The sequence below is a fragment of the Nerophis lumbriciformis genome, linkage group LG24 (assembly GCF_033978685.3).
Source record: "Nerophis lumbriciformis linkage group LG24, RoL_Nlum_v2.1, whole genome shotgun sequence".
Taxonomy (NCBI): Eukaryota; Metazoa; Chordata; class Actinopteri; order Syngnathiformes; family Syngnathidae; genus Nerophis; species Nerophis lumbriciformis.
The window spans coordinates 34,363,675-34,390,025 of NC_084571.2; the positions used below are offsets into that span (position 1 = coordinate 34,363,675).

Genomic DNA, 26,351 nt, shown 5'->3' on the forward strand with positions numbered 1-26,351 from the left:
ACAGCCCAACACTTGTTATACAACATACATCTTCTGCTTGCACACGTACGTGACAGCAAGGCATACTTCACTGACGGTGACCATATAAAACAACTTTAACACTCTTACTAATAATGCGCCACACTTTGAACCAAAACCAAACAAGAATGACAAACACATTTCGGGAGAACATCTGCACCTTAACACAACATAAACACAACAGAACAAACACCCAGAATCCCATGCAGCCCTGACTCTTCCGGGCTACATTACACACCCCTGCTACCACCAAACCCCGCCCCCACCCCAACCCTGCTCCCTCACACATCAAACCCCCCCCCCCCCCCCCCCCTGTGTGCGTCGGTTGAGGTGGGCGGGGTTTGGTAGCGGAGGTGTATAATGTATCCCGGAAGAGTTAGGGCTGCATGGGATTCTGGGTATTTGTCCTGTTGTGTTTATGTTGTGTTACTGTGCAGATGTTCTCCCGAAATGTGTTTGTCATTCTTGTTTGGTGTGGGTTCACAGTGTGGCGCATTATTAGTAAGTGTGTTATAGTTTTTTTTATACCGCCACCGTCAGTGTAACCTGTGTGGTTGTTGACCAAGTATGCCTTGCTGTCACCTACGTGAGCAAGCGGAAACACCATACAACGTATGGCTGATCATGCACGCTGGTTGTAGTGGGTGCTATATGCTGTACCATCACGGCACGCATAACGCTGACAAGCGCCATTCATTTAAAACCCGCGTGCCGCACCAGCTTTCAAATTCCATATAAAGATGTAGACAGCGTGTCTGAGACCCCTAGTTTATACATAGCACAAAGCAAAAAAAAAACTTTGTATGCAGTGTTAATTCATTTAAAATTTCAAAATAAATTTGCGGCTCCCATTGTTTTCTATAATTTGCGAAACTGGTCAAAATGGCTCTTTGACTGGTAAAGGTTGCCGACCTTTAAGCATTAGACACCTTTTTACTTGCACACTCCATCCCGCTACAAAGCTATTAGCTACCGGCTGCCACCTACTGATATGGGAGAGTATTACACGGTTACTCTGCTGAGCTCTAGACAGCACCGACACTCAACAACAACACATCATTTGCAGACTATAATTACTGGTTTGCAAAAAATATTTTTAACCCAAATAGGTGAAATTAGATAATCTCCCACGGCACACCAGACTGTATCTCACAGTGGTCGAAAAACACTGGTATACAGGATATACGGAACAGCAGTTCACATCTTTCACGCCCACTTTATTGCATAATGAGTCCTTAATTAGAAGGGGGGAAAAAAATCCCAAGGATGGTTTGAGTAGACAGATGTCGGCCGGGTCGGGTCAGGAGTGCAGGGGAAGTGGCAATAACGGGTAAATTCTATAAGAGAGTCTGTGCTTGTCCTTTGGCCTGCTCTGACGCCAGCAAAGAAAAAACAAGTTTTGCATGATAGTGTCTGACAAGCGTGACATTCAGGGGGACACAGTTCACGTCCAGAAGTCAACGGTGTGCCTGCTGCCTCAAATTAATTGAGAGAGAGGGTGCACGCATTTGTGCAGAGTGTCTTTATTCAACAGCTTTAACGTTTAATTTATTCACTTGCGGCCACTTTGTTAGCTCCTTTAATCGCAGGTATATTTTACAAAGAAGGGAATCAAACAGTCCAGTGACTTGGGAAGAAAGTACACATGCATTAAAAGTCTGTGTTCTATGTTGCTTAGCGCAAAGGCAACCTGCTGGCATTTTCCATTAAAACATGACTAAATCAATTGTTCATGATCAATTCCCAGCTTGAAACAACCCCAACGCCCTTACTTTTTTATGATACGGTTTGCACTTTTGAGTTCCCAGCAATAATTTGCTGGTGGCAACTATCGACAGGCCAGATTTGTCACGTTCTCCTGAGTATTCATTAGGAGCAAAGCTGCTATTCTGTGACTTGCAGTACGACCCCTCCTATCCAAAGCTCAGCATCTAAAATTGATGAATATCGGACTTATTTAAAGGCCTACTGAAACCCACTACTACCGACCACGCAGTCTGATAGTTTATATATCAATGATGAAATCTTAACATTGCAACACATGCCAATACGGCCGGGTTAGCTTACTAAAGTGCAATTTTAAATTTCGCGCAAAATATCCTGCTGAAAACGTCTCGGTATGATGACGTCAGCGCGTGACGTCACGGATTGTAGAGGACATTTTGGGACAGCATGGTGGCCAGCTATTAAGTCGTCTGTTTTCATCGGAAAATTCCACAGTATTCTGGACATCTGTGTTGGTGAATCTTTTGCAATTTGTTCAATGAACAATGGAGACAGCAAAGAAGAAAGCTGTAGGTGGGAAGCGGTGTATTGCGGCCGACTGCAGCAACACAAACACAGCCGGTGTTTCATTGTTTACATTCCCGGAAGATGACAGTCAAGCTTTACCATTGGCCTGTGGAGAACTGGGACAACAGAGACTCTTACCAGGAGGACTTTGAGTTGGATACGCTGACACGGTACCGTGAGTACGCATGCAGCTGCGGCTTCCAAACATTTGATCGCTTGCCCGTACGTGCGTGCCGCTATGTGCATGTCACGTACGTAACTTTGGGGAAATATATGTGCTGTATGAACTTTGGGGAGGTGAACGGTACTTTGGGCTGTGGGATTGAGTGTGTTGTGCAGGTGTTTGAGTTGTATTGGCGGGTTATATGGACGAGAAGGGGGAGGTGTTTGTTATGCGGGATTAATTTGTGGCATATTAAATATAAGCCTGGTTGTGTTGTGGCTAATAGAGTATATATATGTCTTGTGTTTATTTACTGTTTTAGTCATTCCCAGCTGAATATCAGGTCCCACCCGCCTCTCACAGCATCTTCCCTATCTGAATCGCTCCCACTGCCCTCTAGTCCTTCACTCTCACTTTCCTCATCCACGAATCTTTCATCCTCGCTCAAATTAATGGGGAAATCGTCGCTTTCTCGGTCCGAATCGCTCTCGCTGCTGGTGGCCATGATTGTAAACAATGTGCAGATGTGAGGAGCTCCACAACCTGTGACGTCACGCTACTCGTCTGCTACTTCCGGTACAGGCAAGGCTTTTTTATCAGCGACCAAAAGTTGGGAACTTTATCGTCGATGTTCTCTACTAAATCCTTTCAGCAAAAATATGGCAATATCGCGAAATGATCAAGTATGACACATAGAATGGACCTGCTATCCCCGTTTAAATAAGAAAATCGCATTTCAGTAGGCCTTTAAACTCATGAAAATTGTTAATCCCAGGACATATTTTATCTATTGCATCTGAGGTTTTTGCATTAAGTCAATTTAACTGTAGTATTTATTAGAGAAACAGGCTGTTCTGTAATCATCCCCTGAGGAATTTCAAAGATGGCAGTTTTTGACCTCCCTCCCTCCTCAACGACACCTGGAAGTCGAACTTTGCTTGCATAGCATGCAGAACGTCCCCAGGCCTATGAACACAACTCCACTACACCCAAAGACAATGGGCATATACTAGGGGTGTAACGGTACGTGTATTTGTATTGAACCGTTTCGGTACGGGGGTTTCGATTCGGTTCGGAGGTGTACCGAACGAGTTTGCACACGAACATATTAAGTAGCCACCTTCGCTTCATTCTGCCTCTGTCAGTCCTCTACACAGCACCCAGCATTGTCCCACCCACACAACCATCTGATTGGTTACATTCAGAGCGGTAACAGCCAATCAGCAATGCGTATTCAGAGCGCATGTAGTCAGTGCTTAGCGTTTAGCAGGTAATCATCAGGCAGCGGACTCTCCCCAAATGATAATAGACACCTCCCAGTCAACTACTAGTAACATCACTATGAGCCCGTTGACCTTCTAGAGATATAAAAGGCAGTTCAGCTCGCTCGCAGTCCTGGCTTGAGGTGAAGGCTAATTCGCTTTTAGCGTAACGTTAGCTCATTTTGCGGTGTGTGTGTGTGTTACGGACAGCAAAGCCCTGTCTGTTTGTTATTTCACTTGACCTTTTTCTGTGTTGATTGAGCTGTGTTGAAGCAGCAAAAAAAGGACATTATGTTAAATGAAGAGTTTCTGTCTCTGATAGTTGATATAATAATGTAAGTGCATCATTAAGCCTACATGAACTCCATGGTGTTCAGGGATGAATAGTCTCTCCTATTGCTATTGTACCATTTTTTCAGCTATAGTTACATTAATCATTAGAAATACAGCAGCCTAGTTTTGAATGGCAGGGTCCCTGCTATCACATGTTGATACAAATATAACATTTACATAATAAAAATCAACTACAGGCTTCCCAAATGCTGTAATAAATTAAGCATGATGAGTTCACTTGAAACTGTTTAATGTTGCACTTTTTATATGTAGAAGAAAAGTTTTGTCATTGTATTTAATCTGAGCAACAACGTGAGGCAGTTTAATGTTGATTAACGTGGGAAGAATTATGATAGTGTTCCCAATGTTAAAAGGATAAAGCCATTGTTTACAAATTTGGTAAATAAATAACCAAAAAAATGTATATTTTGTTGTTTTCTTACTGGACCGAAAATGAACCGAACCGTGACCTCTAAACCGAGGTACGTACCGAACCGAAATTTTTGTGTACCGTTACACCCCTAGCATATACTCAAACACACTCCCCACCCCCACCCCACGCCTTCACCACGGCTTCATTCCCCTTCGGGGTGATAAACGGCTGAGTAGCGCTTTATAGCGAGTTGTTGTGATTATATGTAACATGTTTATGTGTGCTATGGCAAATGAGTTTTTTTCCCTTGGACTCAGTCTGAACCCCCTCCCGAGGGTCCAGCCTTTGACGATATTTTTTACTCTTCCCCCCTTTCCCAATATCACCTTTGTCCCACCTTTTTTTAAGGAGCGCCGTAAGTGGCTGATCCGTTGGCGGTCCCGTCTTGTCTCCCTGTAACGTATGTCTGCTTTTAGTGGGACTGTGCCGAAAATGTAATTTCAGTTCTTATGTGTCTTGTACATGTTAAAGAATGGACAATAATAAAATAATAAACATCCTGAATCCTGAGATGTCTCGATCCGACATTGATATCCGTCCAAACGGAAATACAAGTATCTGATTATATTCGCTTGCATGCAAAATGTCCAATAAGCACACGAGGTTGGTCTTCCCTTCTTTTTAAGTCAAGTCATTTACAAAATGTAAACACGGTAGACTATATTCTACTAGGAGATCGCAGTTACACAACAGCTAAGCACACAATAGCACACAAGCTCGTAGGGTTGTACGGTATACCGGTACTAATGAATCAAAAACCGTACTATACTCTGTTTGAAAAGTTTGCTGGTTCGCCATATATATTTTTTTCCTTCACATTGCTGATTTTACAAGCAGAGGAGCATGTTCGGCAGCGCACAATCACCGAGTACTGTATTTTTCGGACTACAAGTCGCAGTTTTTTTCATAGTTTGGCCGGGCTCCAGTGCGATTTATATATGTTTTTTTCCTTCTTTATTATGCATTTTCGGAAGGTGCGGCTTATACTCCGGTGCGACTTATACTCCGAAAAATACGATACTTACAAGCAGACACAGTGTGTAGACAGAAAAGGGAGAATGGACGTGTTTTGGCTTAAAAACTAAGGATAAAGGTGAAGTGATGGTAATAAAACTCCCTCAGGAAGAGGTGCTTTAAGACATGGCTCGCTTGTTAGCGGCTAATGTCCATCCGCAATCGGCAGAATTTTAGCTTCTTCTAAATCACTAATCCTCGCCTGCATGGCGACAAATAAAGTGAGTTTCTTACAAGTATCATCCCTGGAGGACGAGGAATGCTTCACTACACACCGTAGAAGGATACAATAGCTCAGTGGCGTCACAATGTAAACAAATGCCATGGGTGGATCTACACCTGACATCCACTGTAATGATACCAAGTCCAAGAGCATATCCAGTCGATATTACTATGATTACATCAATATTTTTCTTTTTAAATTCATATTATGTTTAGAAACTCAGGAAATATGTCCCTGGACACATGAGGACTTAAATTATGACTAATGTATGACCCTGTAACTAACTTTAATGATCCACAAGAAAAATTTAAAAACTACTTGGTATCGGATCGATACCTAAATTTGTGGTATCATCCAAAACTAATGTAAAGTATCCAAACAACAACAGAATAAGTGATTATTACATTTTAACAGAAGTGTACCGTATTTTTCGGACTATAAGTCGCAGTTTTTTTTTCATAGTTTGGCCTGGGCTCCAGTGCGACTTATATATGTTTTTTTCCTTTTTTATTATGCATTTTCGGCAGGTGCGACTTATACTCTGGTGCGACTTATACTCCGAAAAATACGGTACATAGAACATGTTAAAACAGAAAATAAGCAGATATTTACAGTAAATGACCAAGTGGATTAATAAGCCATTTTTTTTATTTTTTTTATTTTTTATTTTTTTTAAAATTTTTTTTTAATGTCCTGTCCAGCTTCTCAGGCAAATCATATAGTTGATGTAGATGCCCATGTCGGCTGTTCAGATTTACTTTACAAAAGAGAAGTGTAGGATACTTCTCTTGTTGCCTTATTTGTATTTGACTTTATTAAATGTATTTATATTATCATTTAGTGCAGCCGGGCCGGAGCAGGAGGGGATAGAAAGAGAGAAAAAAAGAAGACAGAGGGGGAAATTGTGGGGACAAGAGGGGGATTAGACAGAGAGACAAAAACAACAACAGCAAACAACAACAACAACAACAATAGAGCAACATCAGCAAATATGACATGTACAAATATGATGGTAAAAGTAATAGCAAATAAGCAGTTAGCGAAAAATAAAAAATAATACAGAAATGACAATGAGCATTATTACACTACAAATGGATCAATACAAATACCAATAGAAATAGCGCTATTGATAATGAACAATACCAATAATTTACCTTTATTATCAACAATACAGTTGTTTAAATGCAACAATACATATACGTAATGATAACTTGAGATACGAAAGAATGCAGAAAAATGGAGGGGGAGAAAGAGAAGCAACCTACATTAACCTTGTAGATTGTTATAGTCACAATAGGTTAAGCTTTGTCAGTGTGCCATGTGTTACACCCAGTTTACCCTAGGGCAACAACGTTAATATATGTTTGATGAAACGTGATTATGTGCATGAGTGTAAGTATGCATATGTACTTGTATATGTACAGAATGTGTATATGTGTTTGTACAATGAATGTATATGTACAGAATGTGTATATGTGTTTGTACAGTGAATGTATATGTACAGTATGTGTATGTGTATGTTTGTATATTGAATGTGCGTGTGGATGTACGAACATTAGGTAGGTAAATATGTACTGTATTTGTGTATGTATGTGGGAGCGTAGGTACCTATGTACGTATGTGAGCATATGTGAATTTGCATGTACAATACATTCGACTCCCAGAGTGCGTGGGAGCCAGAGCACGGCCCCATCACCCCCGAGAGCCCAACCCACAAACAGGAGGCGTGGTGCCCAGGGAACCAGGGACCACCGCCCCCACGCAGCCAAGCCGGCCAGCGACAGGAACCCCAGAGCCCGACCCACCGTACCGCCCACAAGGGCCAGCAGCAGGCCGCAGACAGACGCACCCGGCAGAGGACAGGGCACGAGAAAAGCAGGGGACAGCCAGACCCCAAGCCAGCGAGAGACCACACCCCACACGGGCAGAAAGGCGAGACGCCCCGCCCGAGGGACCCAGAGACTCCCCGCAACCGGACGGGAAGACCGCCCCCGCCCCACCGGCAACCGGGCCCCCACGAGCCCACCCCCCACCCCCGGAGAGCGCGGCGAGGCCAGCCCCCGGCCACCCCACCCAAACCGGCCGCCGCAGGACCACCCAGGCACAGGGCCACGGGAACCACCCACCCCCATTAAGCTTGTCCTTAATAATGTTGACAAAATAATAATAGAATGGGGAATGACACAATATGTTACTGCATACGTCAGCAGACTAATTAGGAGCCTTTGTTTACTTACTTACTACTAAAAGACAAGTTGTCTAGTACGTTCACTATTTCATTTAAGGTAAAAATTACAATAATAAACATATGTTTAATGCACCCTAAGATGATTTTTTGTCAAAATAAAGCCAATAATGGCATTTTTTGTGGCCCCCTTTATTTAGAAAATTATCAAAAAGTATTAAAATACATTTTTGGAACCGGTATCAAAATATTGGTATCGAGACAATTCCACAAGCTAGACATATGTGATGCATGCCCTAAATTGAACGATTTTGCAGTCTAAACCACAAATGTGTCAATATAAACAACTATCAAATAATTAGAGTTGCATCTTACTTACACATACAAAGTCTCCAAGGCAGAAGAAGAGTATTAAAAATATCCATTTGTATATGTATTTTTTTTCTGGCGCTTTAACGCAATTTATCTAATTTATATTCTCTTAAACGGAATTACCCCATATTTCACGCTGTTTCGGTCAAAGGAGTGACAATCTGCAGCTCACCTGTTTACAAAATCGTAAGAATCCGATGGAGTAGCTCATTCCGCCCAGACAGCAGGTACCATACAGGCAGCTCGATCTGCACGGAGAAGAGGAGAAACATTCAAGTCACTCTTCAGTCACAGGTCCCTTGCTATGCAAAAGTGACTTTTGAATGACGTTTTTACAGTAATGTGTGTCCCGAGAGCACCGAATGTGACAAAAATGTATACTCAGTTCATTTTTGGTACAGAATAGTGTACAAAATACCATACCATACCAACTTTATTTATAAAGCCCTTTAAAAACAAACACAGTTGAAGAACAAAGGGCTGTACACCACAAAGAAATAGAGGCAAAGGACAGACTAAAAAATAACATTTAAAACATTGAAAAAGCAAATACAAATTAAAGCTGCAAGCAGCGATGGACGGGACCGACTTTGAGGGCTCATAAAATCCAAACCGGAGCAGTAATTAAAACTCTTTCATCAACTTTTAATCAGAAGGGTTCAATCTCTCTACTGTGTTAATTTGAATCCGACACGACAAACGCGCTCAGAGGAGATAATGTTTGAAAAAAGGTGACTGCTTTTACACAACTTTTGTTTTGAAGGGGGAATTGCAAACTTCCTGTTGATTTTTGCTGGGGGTTGTCAGTGTATGAAATATAGGTCTAAGTGAGACCTACATAGAGGTGTTTGCTTCATGTCTCTACGACATTCCTACTGGGAGTTACAGGCAGTTTTGTCTGTGTTTTCTTCCTAGGGGGCGCTAGAGCGCAATTTTGGGGTGTGGTTTTTTGATTAGATCGCAATTTTTGCCAGTCCTGATGTGTGTGTCCAATTTGGTGAATTTTGAAGCATGTTAAGTGGGTCAAATTACAGCTCAAAGAGGCGGAGGTATAATAATAAAACGCTAGAAATACAATAGGGTCCTCTGTCCCTAATTATCCTAAGAACAATTTGTTAGATAAAAAGCAGTTAAAAAGTTAAAAACAGTTAAAAAAGTTAATAACAGTTTAAAGTCTCATGCTGGGTTAAAAGCCAGTGAATAAAAATGGGTTTTAAGAAGGGTCTTAAAAGTAGCATAATACATTAAAATGCTTCGCTTTTGTGTTCATTTTTGAATGAAATCTGCCGGCAAACCGTTCTTAAATAAGTACAATTCTCGCATCAAAAGGTAATAAATAGATATGATCCACTACATCATAATTGCTATGGTTCCTTTTTAGGAAAGTGGAACAATGTAAGTAAGTGAAACTGTAATAGTATGAACAGTGTACGGGTAAATGATTGTTTTATTTTTATTGCACTTCCTTATTGGCTGAACAATGATAGCTAACAGCTTGTATCTGATCTACTTGTCTTTGTTCAATTACATCAGTGTTGTTTAAACAGAGGACCGCACACTAAATTCATATATTTATACATATTTTTCAAAAAGGCTAACAAAAAGAAATCACACTTTGAATTTTGATAAATTTTGATTAATTACAGGTTATTACTAGCTTGCATGAATTCAAGTACCCTAAAACAAGATCACAATGTCTGGACACACATGCAATTTTATTGTCAGAATGTCATAAAGGAACATTTTAAAAATGTTTCACATTTATTCCCTCAAAACTTGGTAACAGTTTTATCTAAAACCCAGTCAGGGTGAATTTTAGTGAAATTTGCCAGAGCCTTTTTGCATTGGCGCATGCATTGACCTGATCACTGACCGTATCACATAGGGATGTCCCGATCCGATATTTGGATCGGATCGGCCGCCTATATTTGCCAAAAAATGTGTATCGGCAAGGCATGGGAAAATGCCGATCCAGATCCAGTTTAAAAAAAAAACTCCGGTCCGTGTTTTCCAACGCACCGATTTAAATAATACATTCCACTTTTCTGCTGCTCCGTAATTTCCGTTCCGCATTTTCCAGCACACCTTCAACACATCCACAGGTCTGTGGATTCTCACGCAGTTGCTTTTAGCTGCTGGCATTACACTACAGGCTCTTCTCACTCTTTTCTGTGTCTCCCTCTCACAGACAGCAAGCGCACCTTCTTACACACGTCACATACTGTCACGTCATACGTCACATACGTATACTTCCTCTCCCAGCAGAGACGTAGCAGCATGGCTAACGTTAGCTGTGATGCTAGCGCAGCCAACGTTCCCTCTAAGGTGCGCACCTGTGCGCATAGCAAATCTATGCCACGCACAAAATCAAATAAAAAAATAAGCGCATAACAATTTTCGACACACGGACACGACAGAGACAACAGTTTTCGTCATCATTGTTCAAATATTGTGACGTCTGTCGAGACGCTCATCTCCATTCGGTGCCACACGTCCACACCATCAAAATGCTGAGGCAAAAATTTCCACATCGACACCGTATGAAAAAATTAGTGATTTTTTTAGTTGTGATTTCCTTCTCTGCATGAAAGTTTAAAAGTAGCATATATTAATGCAGTATGAAGAAGAATGTTTTAATGTAGACATGCAAGCCTTGAAAGAACATTTTGAAAATCAAGACTACATTTCCTGCAAATGGGTGCATTTCTACCCTATATTTTAACTTTAGATTTATTCTCATATCAAACTCTTTTGGCTGTCTTTTTGACACTTACATCCGGCGCCCCCCTCCACACCCTGGATTATAAATAATGTAAATAATTCAATGTGATTATCTTGTGTGATGACTGCATTATGATGATAGTATATATCTGATAGTATATATCTGTATCATGAATCAATTTAAGTGGACCCCGACTTAAACAAGTTGAAAAACTTATTCGGGTGTTACCATTTAGTGGTCAATTGTACGGAATATGTACTTCACTGTGCAACCTACTAATAAAAGTCTCAATCAATCAATCAAAACACACAGAATCATCATACTGCTGTGATTATATGCATCAAGTGTTCATTCAAGGCTAAGGCAAAATATCGAGATATATATTGTGTATCGCAATATGGCCTTAAAATATCGCAATTTAAAAAAAAGGCCATATCGCCCAGCCCTAGTTCAATGATGCCATTTCTGTTTGTCATGTATAATTTTGTCTATTTTGTGTTTATCCTTGAATAAACAGGTCAGTTTCTTGTTACCAACCATTGTGTATTATTCAAACTCCCCTAATTCAGCTGGCTAGTTGTTATCAAGAGTACTAAAACCCTTTTCAACATGATTCTGACAACTAAGTAGGCTAAATAACTTTAAACTTTAATACATGCTCGGATAGGCCAGTATCGGTCAGTATCGGTATCGGATCGGAAATGCAAAAACAATATCGGTATCGGATCGAAAGTGCAAAAACCTGGATCGGGACATCCCTAATAGCTAATACAAACAGATCATGATAACACTTATACAAGGCTTTTCATTTTTTGCAGCTCCAGACAGATTTTCTTTCTGTATTCTTGGTTCAATATGGCCCTTTCAACATTTTGGGTTACCGACCCCTGCCATAGACATTATTTAGATCATGCAGAATACTCACTGTATTGGCTTCCCTCGGATCTCGGACATAATTGCACTCTCTCCTCCCAGGTACTCAAAGGACAGACTCAGGAAATTATAAATGACGAATGCTGCAACAAAAAAAAAAGGAGATTTTCCCTTTATATTACCAATTAATTAACTCCACATTGTCCAATGCATGCCAGTCATTTCAAAAAGTGCAGACTAAGTTCCCAGCCCCTTTAACTAGAACTTCATTTAAAAAAGGCCAATCCAACTTCCGCGCGATAAAGGATAATTAGTGCGACATTATGGAACAATAAATGTTTCGCTTCTTACATTAAGAAGCTTGCAAAGGTTGTGTGTCTTGGAAATCCCTTCCTAATCCTTTGTTGCTATTTAAAGGAGGGATTAAAAGGAAGCTAATGCAGATGGTGTCCAGTCGAGGGAGGAAAGGGCTGGCTGCGTGGGATTCCCTTCTTCCCGCCTCTTGATGTGACCCCCGCCATCAATCAGCCACTAAATTGGCCTGCAAAGTTGAAACTAATCTGCTCAATTATATATATACTGTATTTTGTCATGCATTCTAAAATGCAGAATTACAATTACAACTTAGCAAGAATTGAAACAATAAATCCAACGCATTCTGGTGGAAAACAATTTATGCCTTTCTGACGCTGTCAATCAAAACTCAGTATTATTATCTTTGAGGCGGGATTTAAGCAGTGACGTGCGGTGAGGTTGATGGCTGGTGAGGCACTGACTTCATCACAGTCAGATTTACAAACATATGAACCCTAAAGAGTATCTTATTCACCATTTGATTGGCAGCAGTTAACGGGTTATGTTTAAAAGCTCATACCAGCATTCTTCCCTGCTTGGCACTCAGCATCAAGGCTTGGAATTGGGGGTTAAATTACCAAAAATTATTCCCGGGCGCGGCGCCGCTGCTGCCCACTGCTCCCCTCACCTCCCAGGGGGTGAACAAGGGGATGGGGCAAATGCAGAGGACAAATTTAATTACACCTAGTGTGTGTGTGACAATCATTGGTACTTTAACTTAACTTTAACTTTACACATACAAACTGTAGCACACAAAAAAGCACATTTAATAAAAAAAACGTTATTATGGTCTTACCTTTACTTATAAATTAAGTCCATGCGCCGCATCTAAAGCCCTCGCTTAAACTTTCCACGTGCAAGATTGAATCTATTTAAAAAAGTGTAACCGAGGGTTTATAAATGTCGCCTATACTGTATGAAACTACAAAATAACAAACACGGAGGCTCCAGTTTACACGAGGACCACTTTATTTACCTTCTTTCAAAAACCTCCGCTCCACTCCGTGTCATCACTTCCGCTCTTAGCGCCTTCAAAATAAGAGCTCAAGGCATATACTGTATAACAGCGCATAACAGGAACTTAACATCACAAAGAGGAAAGCCCATGAAAATAGGTTCCAAAAGTTATTTAATAAGAAGCCAAAAAGTGCAAAAACAATAATGTTCGTGTTGGAGGAGTTGTGAATTAGGTACACCTGCAGTCTGCAGGTGTACCTAATGTTGTGGCCCTGCAGTCATTCACAACTCCTCCAACACGAACATTATTGTTTTTGCACTTTTTGGCTTCTTATGAAATAACTTTTTTAAATAGATTCAATCTTGCACGTGGAAAGTTTAAGTGTGGGCTTTAGTTGATATAACAATTCTACGGCGGGGGTGCAGGAAGCGGGATTATTGGAGCCTCAGCCAGTGCGTCTTTTGCAGCCGTTTTATGATCGCTCAGCACAAAAAATACGTTACACACATACAGTTGTTGACAAAATACACTGTACATTATATACCTCAGCTAACTAAACTATGGAAATGTATAATATAGTTCATATAGCAATACAGTCTCACTGCACAGCAGGCCAGCAGTTAGCCGAATCCGGAATCCTTGTTGAGGCACTGAGTGACATGCCTCAACTGGCTGCTGTTCACCGCACCGTATCTTCTCAGTATTTGAACGGCAAATGTGAAAATTCAGCGATTTTGAATAAAAATAATCTAAAACTGGTGAAGTTAAATGGAAAATAACTTTATAGTATAATCACTGGATACATATAACAATTTAATTAATTTTTTTTCTTTTTACATTTTTTTTCTTTCCATGATGGCAGGTGAGGCACGTCACTGGATTTAAGCGTTGGAACTTGTGTACCTCAAGTTGAGGCTGTAACTCAGAGATGTCAAACTCAAGGCCCGGGGGCCAGATCTGGCCCACCACATCTTTATATGTGGCCCGCCATGGCCTGGAAATAATATGCGTCAATAAAGTACTTTATCTTTTCTTACTAATTGTATTTGTTTTTTCCATTTTAACAGAAAAAAAAAATGCAGGTACCGCATGACAATGCATACCGTATTTCCTTGAATTGCCGCCGGGTATATAGTATGCGCCTGCCTAGATTTACCGCCGGGTCAAACTCGTTTCGCAAAATAATCAGCGCATGCATAGCATTACCGCCTTGTCAGAATTACCGGCGGGTCAAACTCGTTACGCAAAATATTATTTTTATCAGCGCATGTCTCGAATTACCGACGGGTCAAACTCGTTTCGCAAAATAATTAGCATATGCCTAGAATTTCCGCCGGGTCAAACTCGTCACGTCACCTGTCATCATTTTCAAAATGGAGGAGGCTGATTTCACTCAACAACAACACATCATTTGCAGACTATAATTACTGGTTTGCAAAAAATATTTTTAACCCAAATAGGTGAAATGAGATAATCTCCCACGGCACACCAGACTGTATTTCACAGTGGTTGAAAAACACTGCACTAGACATCAGCACATTATTATAATTATTGATTTGCAAAAAATTTTTTTTGGACCAATTAGGTGAAGTTGCATAATTTCTCACGGCACACTAGTGGACCTAAGAGTCTTCCCTCAATAACCTCAGAATTATTGCTTATTCCTAACCCTAACCCTAACCCTTATATGTTCCCCTAGTGTCCAAATAACTCTAAATTAAGTCTTTGTTACTTGGAATATGCTCCCCATACTAAAGTGTTACCAAAAATCAGTGTTGGGACTAACGCGTTACAAAGTAACGCGTTACTGTAACACCGTTAGTTTCGGCGGTAACTAGTAATCTAACGCGTTATTTTTTATATTCAGTAACTCAGTTACCGTTGCTACATGATGCGTTACTGCGTTATTTTACGTTATTTTTCATGTAGTATCGGATAGAAACAGAAGATCTGAGTGTGTTTTATTGCAGCGGTGGAAAGAAAAGGCGTGCTTTGTGTGGGTGGGGGGAAGTTACTAACTGAGTAAGTAACTGAGTTACTTTTGAAATAAAGTAACTAGTAACTGTAACTAGTTACTGGTTTTCAGTAACTAACCCAACACTGCCAAAAATACATATAATAATCAAATGCATAGGCAAATTCATATATCATTCGTTGTTACAAGCGGCCCTCTGAGGACATCCATAACTACAATGTGGCCCTCAATGAACTGAATAAGGTCTATTGGTTAAAGTGAAAAAAAACAATGCCCTCTTCATGCAGTATCAGCTTTCAATTAACATGACAACCTTGACTGGTTTGGCGAGTTCCTTTTTTTTTTTCTCCCCCTGGCAAATGTTGAAATCCGAGTGGGGCGGCGGTGATGCTCAGACCGTCCTCCACGGTGCACGTACCTTCATAGCAGTCTCGGACCGAGTCGAAGTACACGTAGTACTGGTTGTTGCTGATGAACAGCAGGCTGAGCCAGGAGTCGAAGGCGTAAATGGGCACGATGAGGAGGATTCGGATGATGTAGCGCTGCTCGTTGGGGACGGTGTAGGAGCTCAGGTGCGTGTAGATCTGTTGGCAAATCACAAATCCAATATCAACGTTGGCAAACAAGACGTAACAGGGTTAAAGCCGCATGGGAATCAAAACAACAGACTGCTGTTGTGATAGTCTGTGTTTATCAGAAGTATGCAGAGTATCTTCTTGCACATTAATAATCCGCTTGGTCAGTGCAGCCTGGCTGTGATTAATTGCTGAAAATCTATTCCTTTCTGTGTAAAGAGCTGCCAGCGCAAACACAATGACAGAAATTCAGATGAGAATAAATAATACATTTTTCCCACTGCTATGTGCAGATAAATGGATTTATTTGAACGGGAAAATACAATTGCAATCTCTTCCAAGTTCAACGATTTATTGTTTGGCCTGCACATTGTGACACAAGCAGCGACGGTATTTGGTCCACAGCACATTTTCCAACATCTACAAATGAAAACACACAAACTAACATTACATAATTGGTTATTCATCTAGGATTTGACTCCCTCGAATGGCCTTGATGCTATCAGGAACAGGCTGTTCTGAAGAACTCCCCCGAGGACTCCTCAACGATGGACGCTTTTGACCTTCCTTTTTTCCCCCCAATCACACCTGGTGTCGAACTTTGAGATCGGCCCCAGTCCACAAAAACATTTCAACATCTCACCAAAGTTAATTGGGCATACATGCACGCATCCGCCCCGCCCCCAATCAACGCCTTCACCACTGCTTAATTCCTCCGGGGTTGTGGATGGCTGAGTGGCCCCAAATCCCCCCCCCCCACCCTCCCACTGTTGCGAGTTGTTGTGATTACATGTATCATGGGTATGTGTGCTATGCTATGTGAGGTTTTTTCCCTCGGACTCAGTCTGGACCCCTCCTGAGGGTCCAGCCTTAGACTGATATTTTTTTTACTCTTTCCCCCCTTTCCCAATGTCACCTTTTTCCCACCTTTAATGAGGAGCGCCGTAAGTGGCTGATCCGTTGGCGGTCCCGTCTTGTCCCCTTGTAACGTATGTCTGCTCTTAGTGGGACTAGGGATGTCCCGATCCGATATTTGGATCGGATCGGCTGCCGATATTTGCCAAAAATTGCGTATCGGCAAGGCATGGGAAAATGCCGATCCAGATTTAAAAAAAACTCCGGTCCGTGTTTTCCAACGCACCGATTTAAATAATACATTCCACTTTTCTGCTGCTCCGTAATTTCCGTTCCGCATTTTCCAGCACACCTTCAACACATCCACAATTCTCACGCAGTTGCTTTTAGCTGCTGGCATTACATGAAAGGCTCTTCTCACTCTTTCCTGTGTCTCCCTCTCACAGACAGCGAGCGCACCTTCTTACACACGTCACATACTGTCACGTCATACGTCACATACTGTCACGTCATACGTATACGTATACGTCCTCTCCCAGCAGAGAGCGAGGTAGCGGCATGGCTAACGTTAGCTGTGATGCTAGCGCAGCCGCTAAGGTGCGCGCCTGCTCAAGCGTCCTCTGCGCACGGCAAATCTATGCCACGCACAAAATCAAATAAAAAAATAAGCGCATAACAATTTTCGACACACGGACACGACAGAGACAACAGTTTTCGTCATCATTGTTCAAATATTGTGACGTCTGTCGAGACGCTTATCTCCATTCGGTGCCACACGTCCACACCATCGAAATGCAGAGGCAAAAATTTCCAGATCAACACCGTATGAAAAAATTAGTGATTTTTTTAGTTGTGATTTCCTTCTCTGCATGAAAGTTTAAAAGTAGCATATATTAATGCAGTATGAAGAAGAATGTTTTAATGTAGACATGCAAGCCTTGAAAGAACGTTTTGAAAATCAAGACTACATTTCCTGCAAATGGGTGCATTTCTACTCTATATTTTAACTTTAGATTTATTCTCATATCAAACTCTTTTGGCTGTCTTTTTGACACTTACATCCGGCGCCCCCCTCCACACCCTGGATTATAAATAATGTAAATAATTCAATGTGATTATCTTGTGTGATGACTGTATTATGATGATAGTATATATCTGATAGTATATATCTGTATCATGAATCAACTTAAACAAGTTGAAAAACTTATTCGGGTGTTACCATTTAGTGGTCAATTGTACGGAATATGTAATAATTCACTGTGCAACCTACTAATAAAAGTCTCAATCAATCAATCAAAACACATAGAATCATCATACTGCTGTGATTATATGCATCAAGTGTTCATTCAAGGCTAAGGCAAAATATCGAGATATATATCGTGTATCGCAATATGGCCTTAAAATATCGCAATATTAAAAAAAGGCCATATCGCCCAGCCCTAGTTCAATGATGCCATTTCTGTTTGTCATGTATAATTTTGTCTATTTTGTGTTTATTCTTGAATAAACAGGTCAGTTTCTTGTTACCAACCATTGTGTATTATTCAAACTCCCCTAATTCAGCTGGCTAGTTGTTATCAAGAGTACTAAAACCCTTTTCAACATGATTCTGACAACTAAGTAGGCTAAATAACTTTAAACTTTAATACATGCTCGGATAGGCCAGTATCGGTCAGTATCGGTATCGGATCGGAAATGCAAAAACAATATCGGTATCGGATCGGAAGTGCAAAAACCTGGATCGGGACATCCCTAAGTGGGACTGTGCCGAAAATGAAATTTCAGTTCTTATGTGTCTTGTACATGTTAAAGGGGAACATTATCACAATTTCAGAATTGTTAAAACCATTGAAAATCAGTTCCCAGTGGCTTATTATATTTTTCGAAGTTTTTTTCAAGATTTTACCCATCACGCAATATCCCTAAAAAAAAGCTTCAAAGTGCCTGATTTTAACCATCGTTATAAACACCCGTCCATTTTCCTGTGACGTCACATAGTGAAGCCAACACAAACAAACATGGCGGAAAGAACAGCAAGCTATAGCGACATTAGCTTGGATTCAGACTTGGATTTCAGCGGCTTAAGCGATTCAACAGATTACGAATGTATTGAAACGGATGGTTGTAGTGTGGAGGCAGGTAGCGAAAACGAAATTGAAGAAGAAACTGAAGCTATTGAGCCATATCGGTTTGAACCGTATGCAAGCGAAACCGACGAAAACGACACGACAGCCAGCGACACGGGAGAAAGCGAGAACGAATTCGGCGATCGCCTTCTAACCAACGATTGGTATGTGTTTGTTTGGCATTAAAGGAAACTAACAACTATGAACTAGGTTTACAGCATATGAAATACATTTGGCAACAACATGCACTTTGAGAGTGCAGACAGCCCAGTTTTCATCAATTAATATATTCTGTAGACATACCCTCATCCGCGCTCTTTTCCTGAAAGCTGATCTGTCCAGTTTTGGAGTTGATGTCAGCAAGCCAGGGAAGCTAGGGTCGATAGGGGGTTTAGCTCGCTCGTCTGCGGGAACAAACTGCCGCCATTGCTTGCCGTGCTACCGAGGTCCTTTGTCCCTGAATTGCTCACACACTCCGGCAGATTCAATGGGGGTCTGGCGGCAGATTTCTTTGACTTTATCGTTGGAAATGCATCTGCTTTGAGTGTCGCAGGATATCCACACATTCTTGCCATCTCTGTCGTAGCATAGCTTTCGTCGGTAAAGTGTGCGGAACAAACGTCCAATTTCTTGCCACTTTCGCATCTTTGGGCCACTGGTGCAACTTGAATCCGTCCCTGTTCGTGTTGTTACACCCTTCAACAACACACCGACGAGGCATGATGTCTCCAAGGTACGGAAAACAGTCGAAAAAAACGGAAAATAACAGAGCTAGTATGACTGGGAGACACAACTGCTCTGTGCTTCTCCCTACGTTCATGTACCACTCCGTACAGCGGCGTTTTAAAAAGTCATACATTTTACTTTTAGAAACCGATACCGATACTTTCCGATATTACATTTTAAAGCATTTATCGGCAGTCCGATATTATCGGACATCTCTAGTAACTAGTATACCATGCAAAAGCGCAGATTCCAACCATTGAAATACTTTGTATAGTTCAAGACTTAGTCATTAGAAAACATCACTGCACATCATAAAAGCAGCTACAGTTTCCATCTTAAAGATCTAAAAAATTTTTTTGGGAATGTCCGGCGGGCCAGATTGAAAAGCTCAACGGGCCGCATGTGGTCCCCGGGCCTTAATTTGCCCAGGTCTGTCCTGCAGAAACCATATTAAAACAAACATATATTTCCACCCCCCATTTTTTCTATTTTCATACATTTTTGAAAAAGCTCCAGGGAGCCACTAGGGCGGCGCTAAAGAGCCGCATGCGTCTCTATAGCCGCAGGTTGCAGACCTCAGTTTTAAAGTGTTTGGATTTGCAGCTGTCTGCAGAAAGAGAAAAAGCACGTCCGCGATGTTGTGTATTCTTCTGGAAAACACTTTTAAGCCTATTAGTTCATGCTTAATTAGTCCACTAATGAGCCATAATAATTACCATCATCTTGACTGTGTGAGACTTGAATTTTATATTTTTGTAATTAAAAAAAGAGCGAGTAAACACACATGCACAGATGACAAAACAAGAGAGACAAGGTCCTGTTTGTTTTGTTGCAGGTGAAATTATTTCCCATTCTTGCTTGATGTACAGCTTAAGTTGTTCAACAGTCCGGGGGTCTCCATTGTGGTATTTTAGGCTTCATAATGCGCCACACATTTTCAATGGGAGACAGGTCTGGACTACAGGCAGGCCAGTCTAGTACCCGCACTCTTTTACTATGAAGCCATGTTGATGTAACACGTGGCTTGGCATTGTCTTGCTGATATAAGCAGGGGCGTCTATGGTAACGTTGCTTGGATGGCAACATATGTTGCTCCAAAACCTGTATGTACTTTACAGCATTAATGGCGCCTTCACAGATGTGTAAGTTACCCATGTCTTTGGCACTAATACACCCCCATACCATCACACATGCTGGCTTTTCAACTTTGCGCCTAGAACAATCCAGATGGTTCTTTTCCTCTTTGGTCCGGAGGACACGACGTCCGCAGTTTCCAAAAACAATTTGAAATGTGGACTCGTCAGACCACAGAACACTTTTCCACTTTGTATCAGTCCATCTTAGATGAGCTCAGGCCCAGCGAAGCCGACGGCGTTTCTGGGTGTTGTTGATAAATGGTTTTCGCCTTGCATAGGAGAGTTTTAAATTGCACTTACAGATGTAGCGACCAACTGTAGTTACTGACAGTGGGTTTCTGAAGTGTTCCTGAGCCCATGTGGGGATATCCTTTACACACTGATGTCGCTTGTTGATGCAGTACAGCCTGAGGGATCGAAGGTCACGGGCTTAGCTGCTTACGTGCAGTGATTTCTCCAGATTCTCTGAACCCTTTGATGATATTACGGACCGTAGATGGCGAAATCCCTAAATTCCTTGCAATTGCTGCTTGAGAAAGGTTTTTCTTAAACTGTTCAACAATTTGCTCACGCATTTGTTGACAAAGTGGTGACCCTCGCCCCATCCTTGTTTGTGAATGACTGAGCATTTCATGGAATCTACTTTTATACCCAATCATGGCATCCCACCTGTTCCCAATTTGCCTGCTCACCTGTGGGATGTTCCAAATAAGTGTTTGATGAGCATTCCTCAACTTTATCAGTATTTATTGCCACCTTTCCCAACTTCTTTGTCACGTGTTGCTGGCATCAAATTCGAAAGTTAATGATTATTTGCACAAAAAAAAAAAAAGTTTATCAGTTTGAACATCAAATATGTTGTCTTTGTAGCATATTCAACTGAATATGGGTTGAGATCTTGCCCCAAGTGGAGGAGTTCAAGTACCTCGGAGTCTTGTTCACGAGTGAGGGAAGAGTGGATCGTGAGATCGACAGGCGGATCGGTGCGGCGTCTTCAGTAATGCGGACGCTGTATCGATCCGTTGTGGTGAAGAAGGAGCTGAGCCGGAAGGCAAAGCTCTCAATTTACCGGTCGATCTACGTTCCCATCCTCACCTATGGTCATGAGCTTTGGGTTATGACCGAAAGGACAAGATCACGGGTACAAAGGGCCGATATGAGTTTCCTCCGCCGGGTGGCGGGGCTCTCCCTTAGAGATAGGGTGAGAAGCTCTGTCATCCGGGGGGAGCTCAAAGTAAAGCCGCTGCTCCTCCACATCGAGAGGAGCCAGATGAGGTGGTTCGGGCATCTGGTCAGGATGCCACCCGAACGCCTCCCTAGGGAGGTGTTTAGGGCATGTCCGACCGGTAGGAGGCCGCGGGGAAGACCCAGGACACGTTGGGAAGACTATGTCTCCCGGCTGGCCTGGGAACGCCTCGGGGTCCCACAGGAAGAGCTGAACGAAGTGGCTGGGGAGAGGGAAGTCTGGGCTTCCCTGCTTAGGCTGCTGCCCCCGCGACCCGACCTCGGATAAGCGGAAGAAGATGGATGGATGGGTTGAAAATGATTTGCAAATCATTGTATTCCGTTTATATTTACATCTAACACAATTTCCCAACTCATATGGAAACGGGGTTTGTACTATCTATCTATCTATAGACACGTACATCATGTGTTCACTTATAGAAAGATTTAATATTTTGCGGCTCCAGACAGATTTTTTTTGGTACTTTTGGTCCAATATTGCTCTTTCAACATTTCGGGTTGCCGACCCCGGTTTTAAAAGTAGAACTTTGCCTGGTGCACCGCCTCTCCTGATGTCAAGACTGATAGCTGGGCTCGGTGAGTCAATGATGAAACCATGATAAGCTATCAGCACACAGTGGGACATACTGTATGCACATATAGAAATATGCCTTGTTATCTGACTCTTCTTTTTATTTTTACACTTAATAAAGCGCCAAGCTGTTCAAACAGTGACCACGTACAGAGCGAGCCGGGCCATGTACTGTAACTCCCGGTTACAGCGGAGCGTGGCCTCAAACACTGAGCTCGGAAAAGGTAAAGAGTGAGGTAATAAACCTTTATGGATTGAACAATTGCTCTTGGTCCTCTGGCGAGGGCGGTGACGGCGGCGGTGCGCGCAGCGTGTCATTTCCCAGCCATCTTTAATTACACCTTACATTATGATGTATTATTATGTGGTGCACTCTCCTTGATGTGGATATAAACCGCCATAGAAACATCACACGATCTAAAATGTCAGGAAACACGTGCCTTAATATTTCGCACATAAACTGTGTTGTTTATTTGCCTCGGTTTTTTTCAGAATGACAGGCATAAATGCAGCGAGGGAAAATGTGATAGTAACCATAGAAAAAGGAAAGAAACTAATTGCAAGTAAAGTGATACCTGTCCAGGCTGCTCAGTACAAAAGTCCTAAAGCGACCAACTAGGACAGGGGTCGGCAACCCAAAATGTTGAAAGAGCCATATTGGAGCAAAAATACAAAAACAAATCTGTCTGGAGCCGCAAAAAAATAAAAGCCATATTACATACAGATAGTGTGTCATGAGATATAAATTGAATTAAGATGACTTAAAGGAAACTAAGCTCAAATATAGCTACAAATGAGGAATAATGATGCAATATGTACATATAGCTAGCCTAAATAGCATGTTAGCATCGATTAGCTTGCAGTCATGCAGTGACCAAATATGTCTGATTAGCACTCCACACAAGTCAATAACATCAACAAAACTCACCTTTCATGCACAACGTTAAAAGTTTGGTGGACAAAATGAAGTGGCATAAAACACGTCCTAGAAAGTTATACATGTAAACCATACTTGCCAACCTTGAGACCTCCGATTTCGGGAGGTGGGGGGTGGGGGGGTGGTCGGGGGCGGGGCGTGGTTAAGAGGGGAGAAGTATATTGACAGCTAGAATTCACCAAGTCAAGTATTATATATATATATATATATATTATTATATTATATATATATATAATATATATATATATATATATATATATTATATATATATATATATATATATATTATTATATTATATATATATATAATATATATATATATATATATATATATATATTATATATAATATATAATATAATATATATATATATATATATATATATATATATATATATTATATATATATATAATATAATAATATATATAACTACATCCTGAAAATATGCAAACAAAACTGTGTTTAGATAATTGATACTTCAAACTTGCATAAATAAATATTAAGGAATATAACATAACTTGGCTTCTGAGAGTTTCAAAATGTAATGAATAAATGCTAAAGTTGTTGATAAACAAGCAATTATTTTAATAATTAAATATGGTCATTTTAAATGAATTATTATGATAATTTAAAATCAATTATTTCAAATATGTTTATTTTAATGTATAATTGTATGGCTGGATGTAATAAGGAGTCACGAAAAAATAGAAATAAAAATACAATTAATTTTGATGTTTTTAGCAAAATATAATTTTTTTTTATTTTTTTTGTTTGTTTTTTACATTAATAAATATATTTATTTTTAGGTAAAATGAACATAATAATACAATTTATCTCTAGTCTGGATGATTTAGTTCTTGTCACCCTGTTGTCCTCCCGTCATGAAAAAAGGCTGTCCTCACTCAGGTCCGCATGGAGCTGGAGGGGGCGTGGCCTCCAGCTCCGGCTGAAAATCGGGAGTTTTTCGGGAGAATATTTGTCCCGGGAGGTTTTCGGGAGAGGCGCTGAATTTCGGGAGTCTCCCGGAAAATTCGGGAGGGTTGGCAAGTATGATGTAAACAAACTACGGTGAGTTCAAGGACCGCCAAAATTAGTCGGACAAAACGGCGCTCGCCAAATACTGGAATCAGTGAAGCATGTTTAATGTAAACAGTGTGCTTTATAACAATTAGGGAGGTTTGTGTCATGTTTGTCCTCCTACAGAAACCATATTAAAACAACACAAAAAATATTTTCCCCTCAACTTTTTACATTTTTCATACATTTTTGAAAAAGCTCCAGAGAGCCACTAGGACGGCGCTAAAGAGCCGCATACGGCTCTAGAGCCGCGGGTTGCCGACCCCTGAACTAGGAGGATGATTTTGATAGTTACTAAGTAGAGATGTCCGATAATATCGGACTCCCGATATTATAATGCTTTAAAATGTAATATCGGAAATTATCGGTATCGGTTTCAAAAAGTAAAATGTATGACTTTTTAAAACGCCGCTGTGTACACGGACGTAGGGAGAAGTACAGAGCGCCAATAAACCTTAAAGGCACTGCCTTTGCGTGCTGGCCCCATCACATAATATCTACGGCTTTTCACACACACAAGTGAATGCAATTGCATACTTGGTCAACAGCCATACAGGTCACACTGAAGGTGGCCGTATAAACAACTTTAACACTGTTACAAATATGCGCCACACTGTGAACCCACGCCAAACAAGAATGACAAACACATTTCGGGAGAACATCCGCACCGTAACACAACATAAACACAACAGAACAAATACCCAGAAGCCCTTGCAGCACTAACTCTTCCAGGACGCTACAATATACACCCCCCCCAACCCCGCCCACCTCAACCTCCTCATGTCCCAAATTCCAAGCTGCTGTTTTGAGGCATGTTAAAAAAAATAATGCACTTTGTGACTTCAATAATAAATATGGCAGTGCCATGTTGGCCTTTTTTTTTCCATAACTTGAGTTGATTTATTTTGAAAAACCTTGTTACATTGTTTAATGCATCCAGCGGGGCATCACAATAAAATTAGGCATAATAATGTGTTAACTCCACGACTGTATATATATATCGGTATCGGTTGATATCGGAATCGGTAATTAAGAGTTGGACAATATCGGAATATCGGAATATCGGATTTCGTTTCATGTTAATAATTTCACACATAAGTCGCTCCTGACTTTAAGTCGCACCCCCGGCCAAACTATGAAAAAAACTGCGACTTATAGTCCAAAAAATACGGTACACTTATTGATGGGTGTTTTTCATGGTTGTGTTGACATTTCCTTTCCGTCTTGATAGCTGAGAGGATTATAATCAGATGAAGGCTACATTTGAAATAAAAAAAATCTATTTTAATTTAATATAGTTTTCCCCTGGTCCATATTTCCATAGGTCATAAAAAAGAACAGTGGTTATCAAACAATATAAGGCCGAACGTTTGGACACACCTTTTCATTTCAATGCGTTTTCTTTATTTTCATGACTGTTTACATTGTAGATTGTCAGTGAAGGCATCAAAACTATGAATGAACACATGTGGAGTTATGTACTTAACAAAAAAAGGTGAAATAACTGAAAACATGATTTATATTCTAGTTTCTTCAAAATAGCCAACCTTTGCTCTGATCACCGCAACACAACGTAAACACAACAGAACATATTCCCAGAATTCCTTGCAGCACCCACTCGTCCGGGACCATGAATTGATTTACGTGGACCCCGACTTAAACAAGTTGAAAAACTTATTCGGGTGTTACCATTTAGTGGTCAATTGTACGGAATATGTACTGAACTGTGCAAATTACTAATAAAAGTTTCAATCAATCAATCAAAAACGCTACAGTCATTTTCCCTCGCTCCCCGCCGTGCGTTTAAGAGGGCACTGCTGTTAGATGGAGACAGGTGTGGACAATATTGGAGACACTTGTCCTCACAATAAAAGTAAACAGCGAAGGAGAAAAACTATGTGACGTTGCTCACATTTTGACAATACAGC

General features: G+C 40.9%; 1 protein-coding gene across 2 annotated transcripts in view; it reads right to left on the bottom strand.

Annotated features, from left to right (window-relative positions):
• The window catches only part of tmem184a (transmembrane protein 184a), a 55,333-nt gene that overhangs the window by 21,918 nt on the left and 7,064 nt on the right, over positions 1-26,351 (bottom strand). For both annotated transcript variants that reach the window (XM_072916011.1, XM_061982024.2), the window contains 3 exons: positions 15,596-15,761; positions 11,943-12,033; positions 8,468-8,543 (listed from right to left, as the gene is read on the bottom strand). In XM_072916011.1, coding sequence (XP_072772112.1) covers positions 8,468-8,543; positions 11,943-12,033; positions 15,596-15,761 — 333 coding nt within the window. The remainder of the gene's footprint in view (positions 1-8,467; positions 8,544-11,942; positions 12,034-15,595; positions 15,762-26,351) is intronic.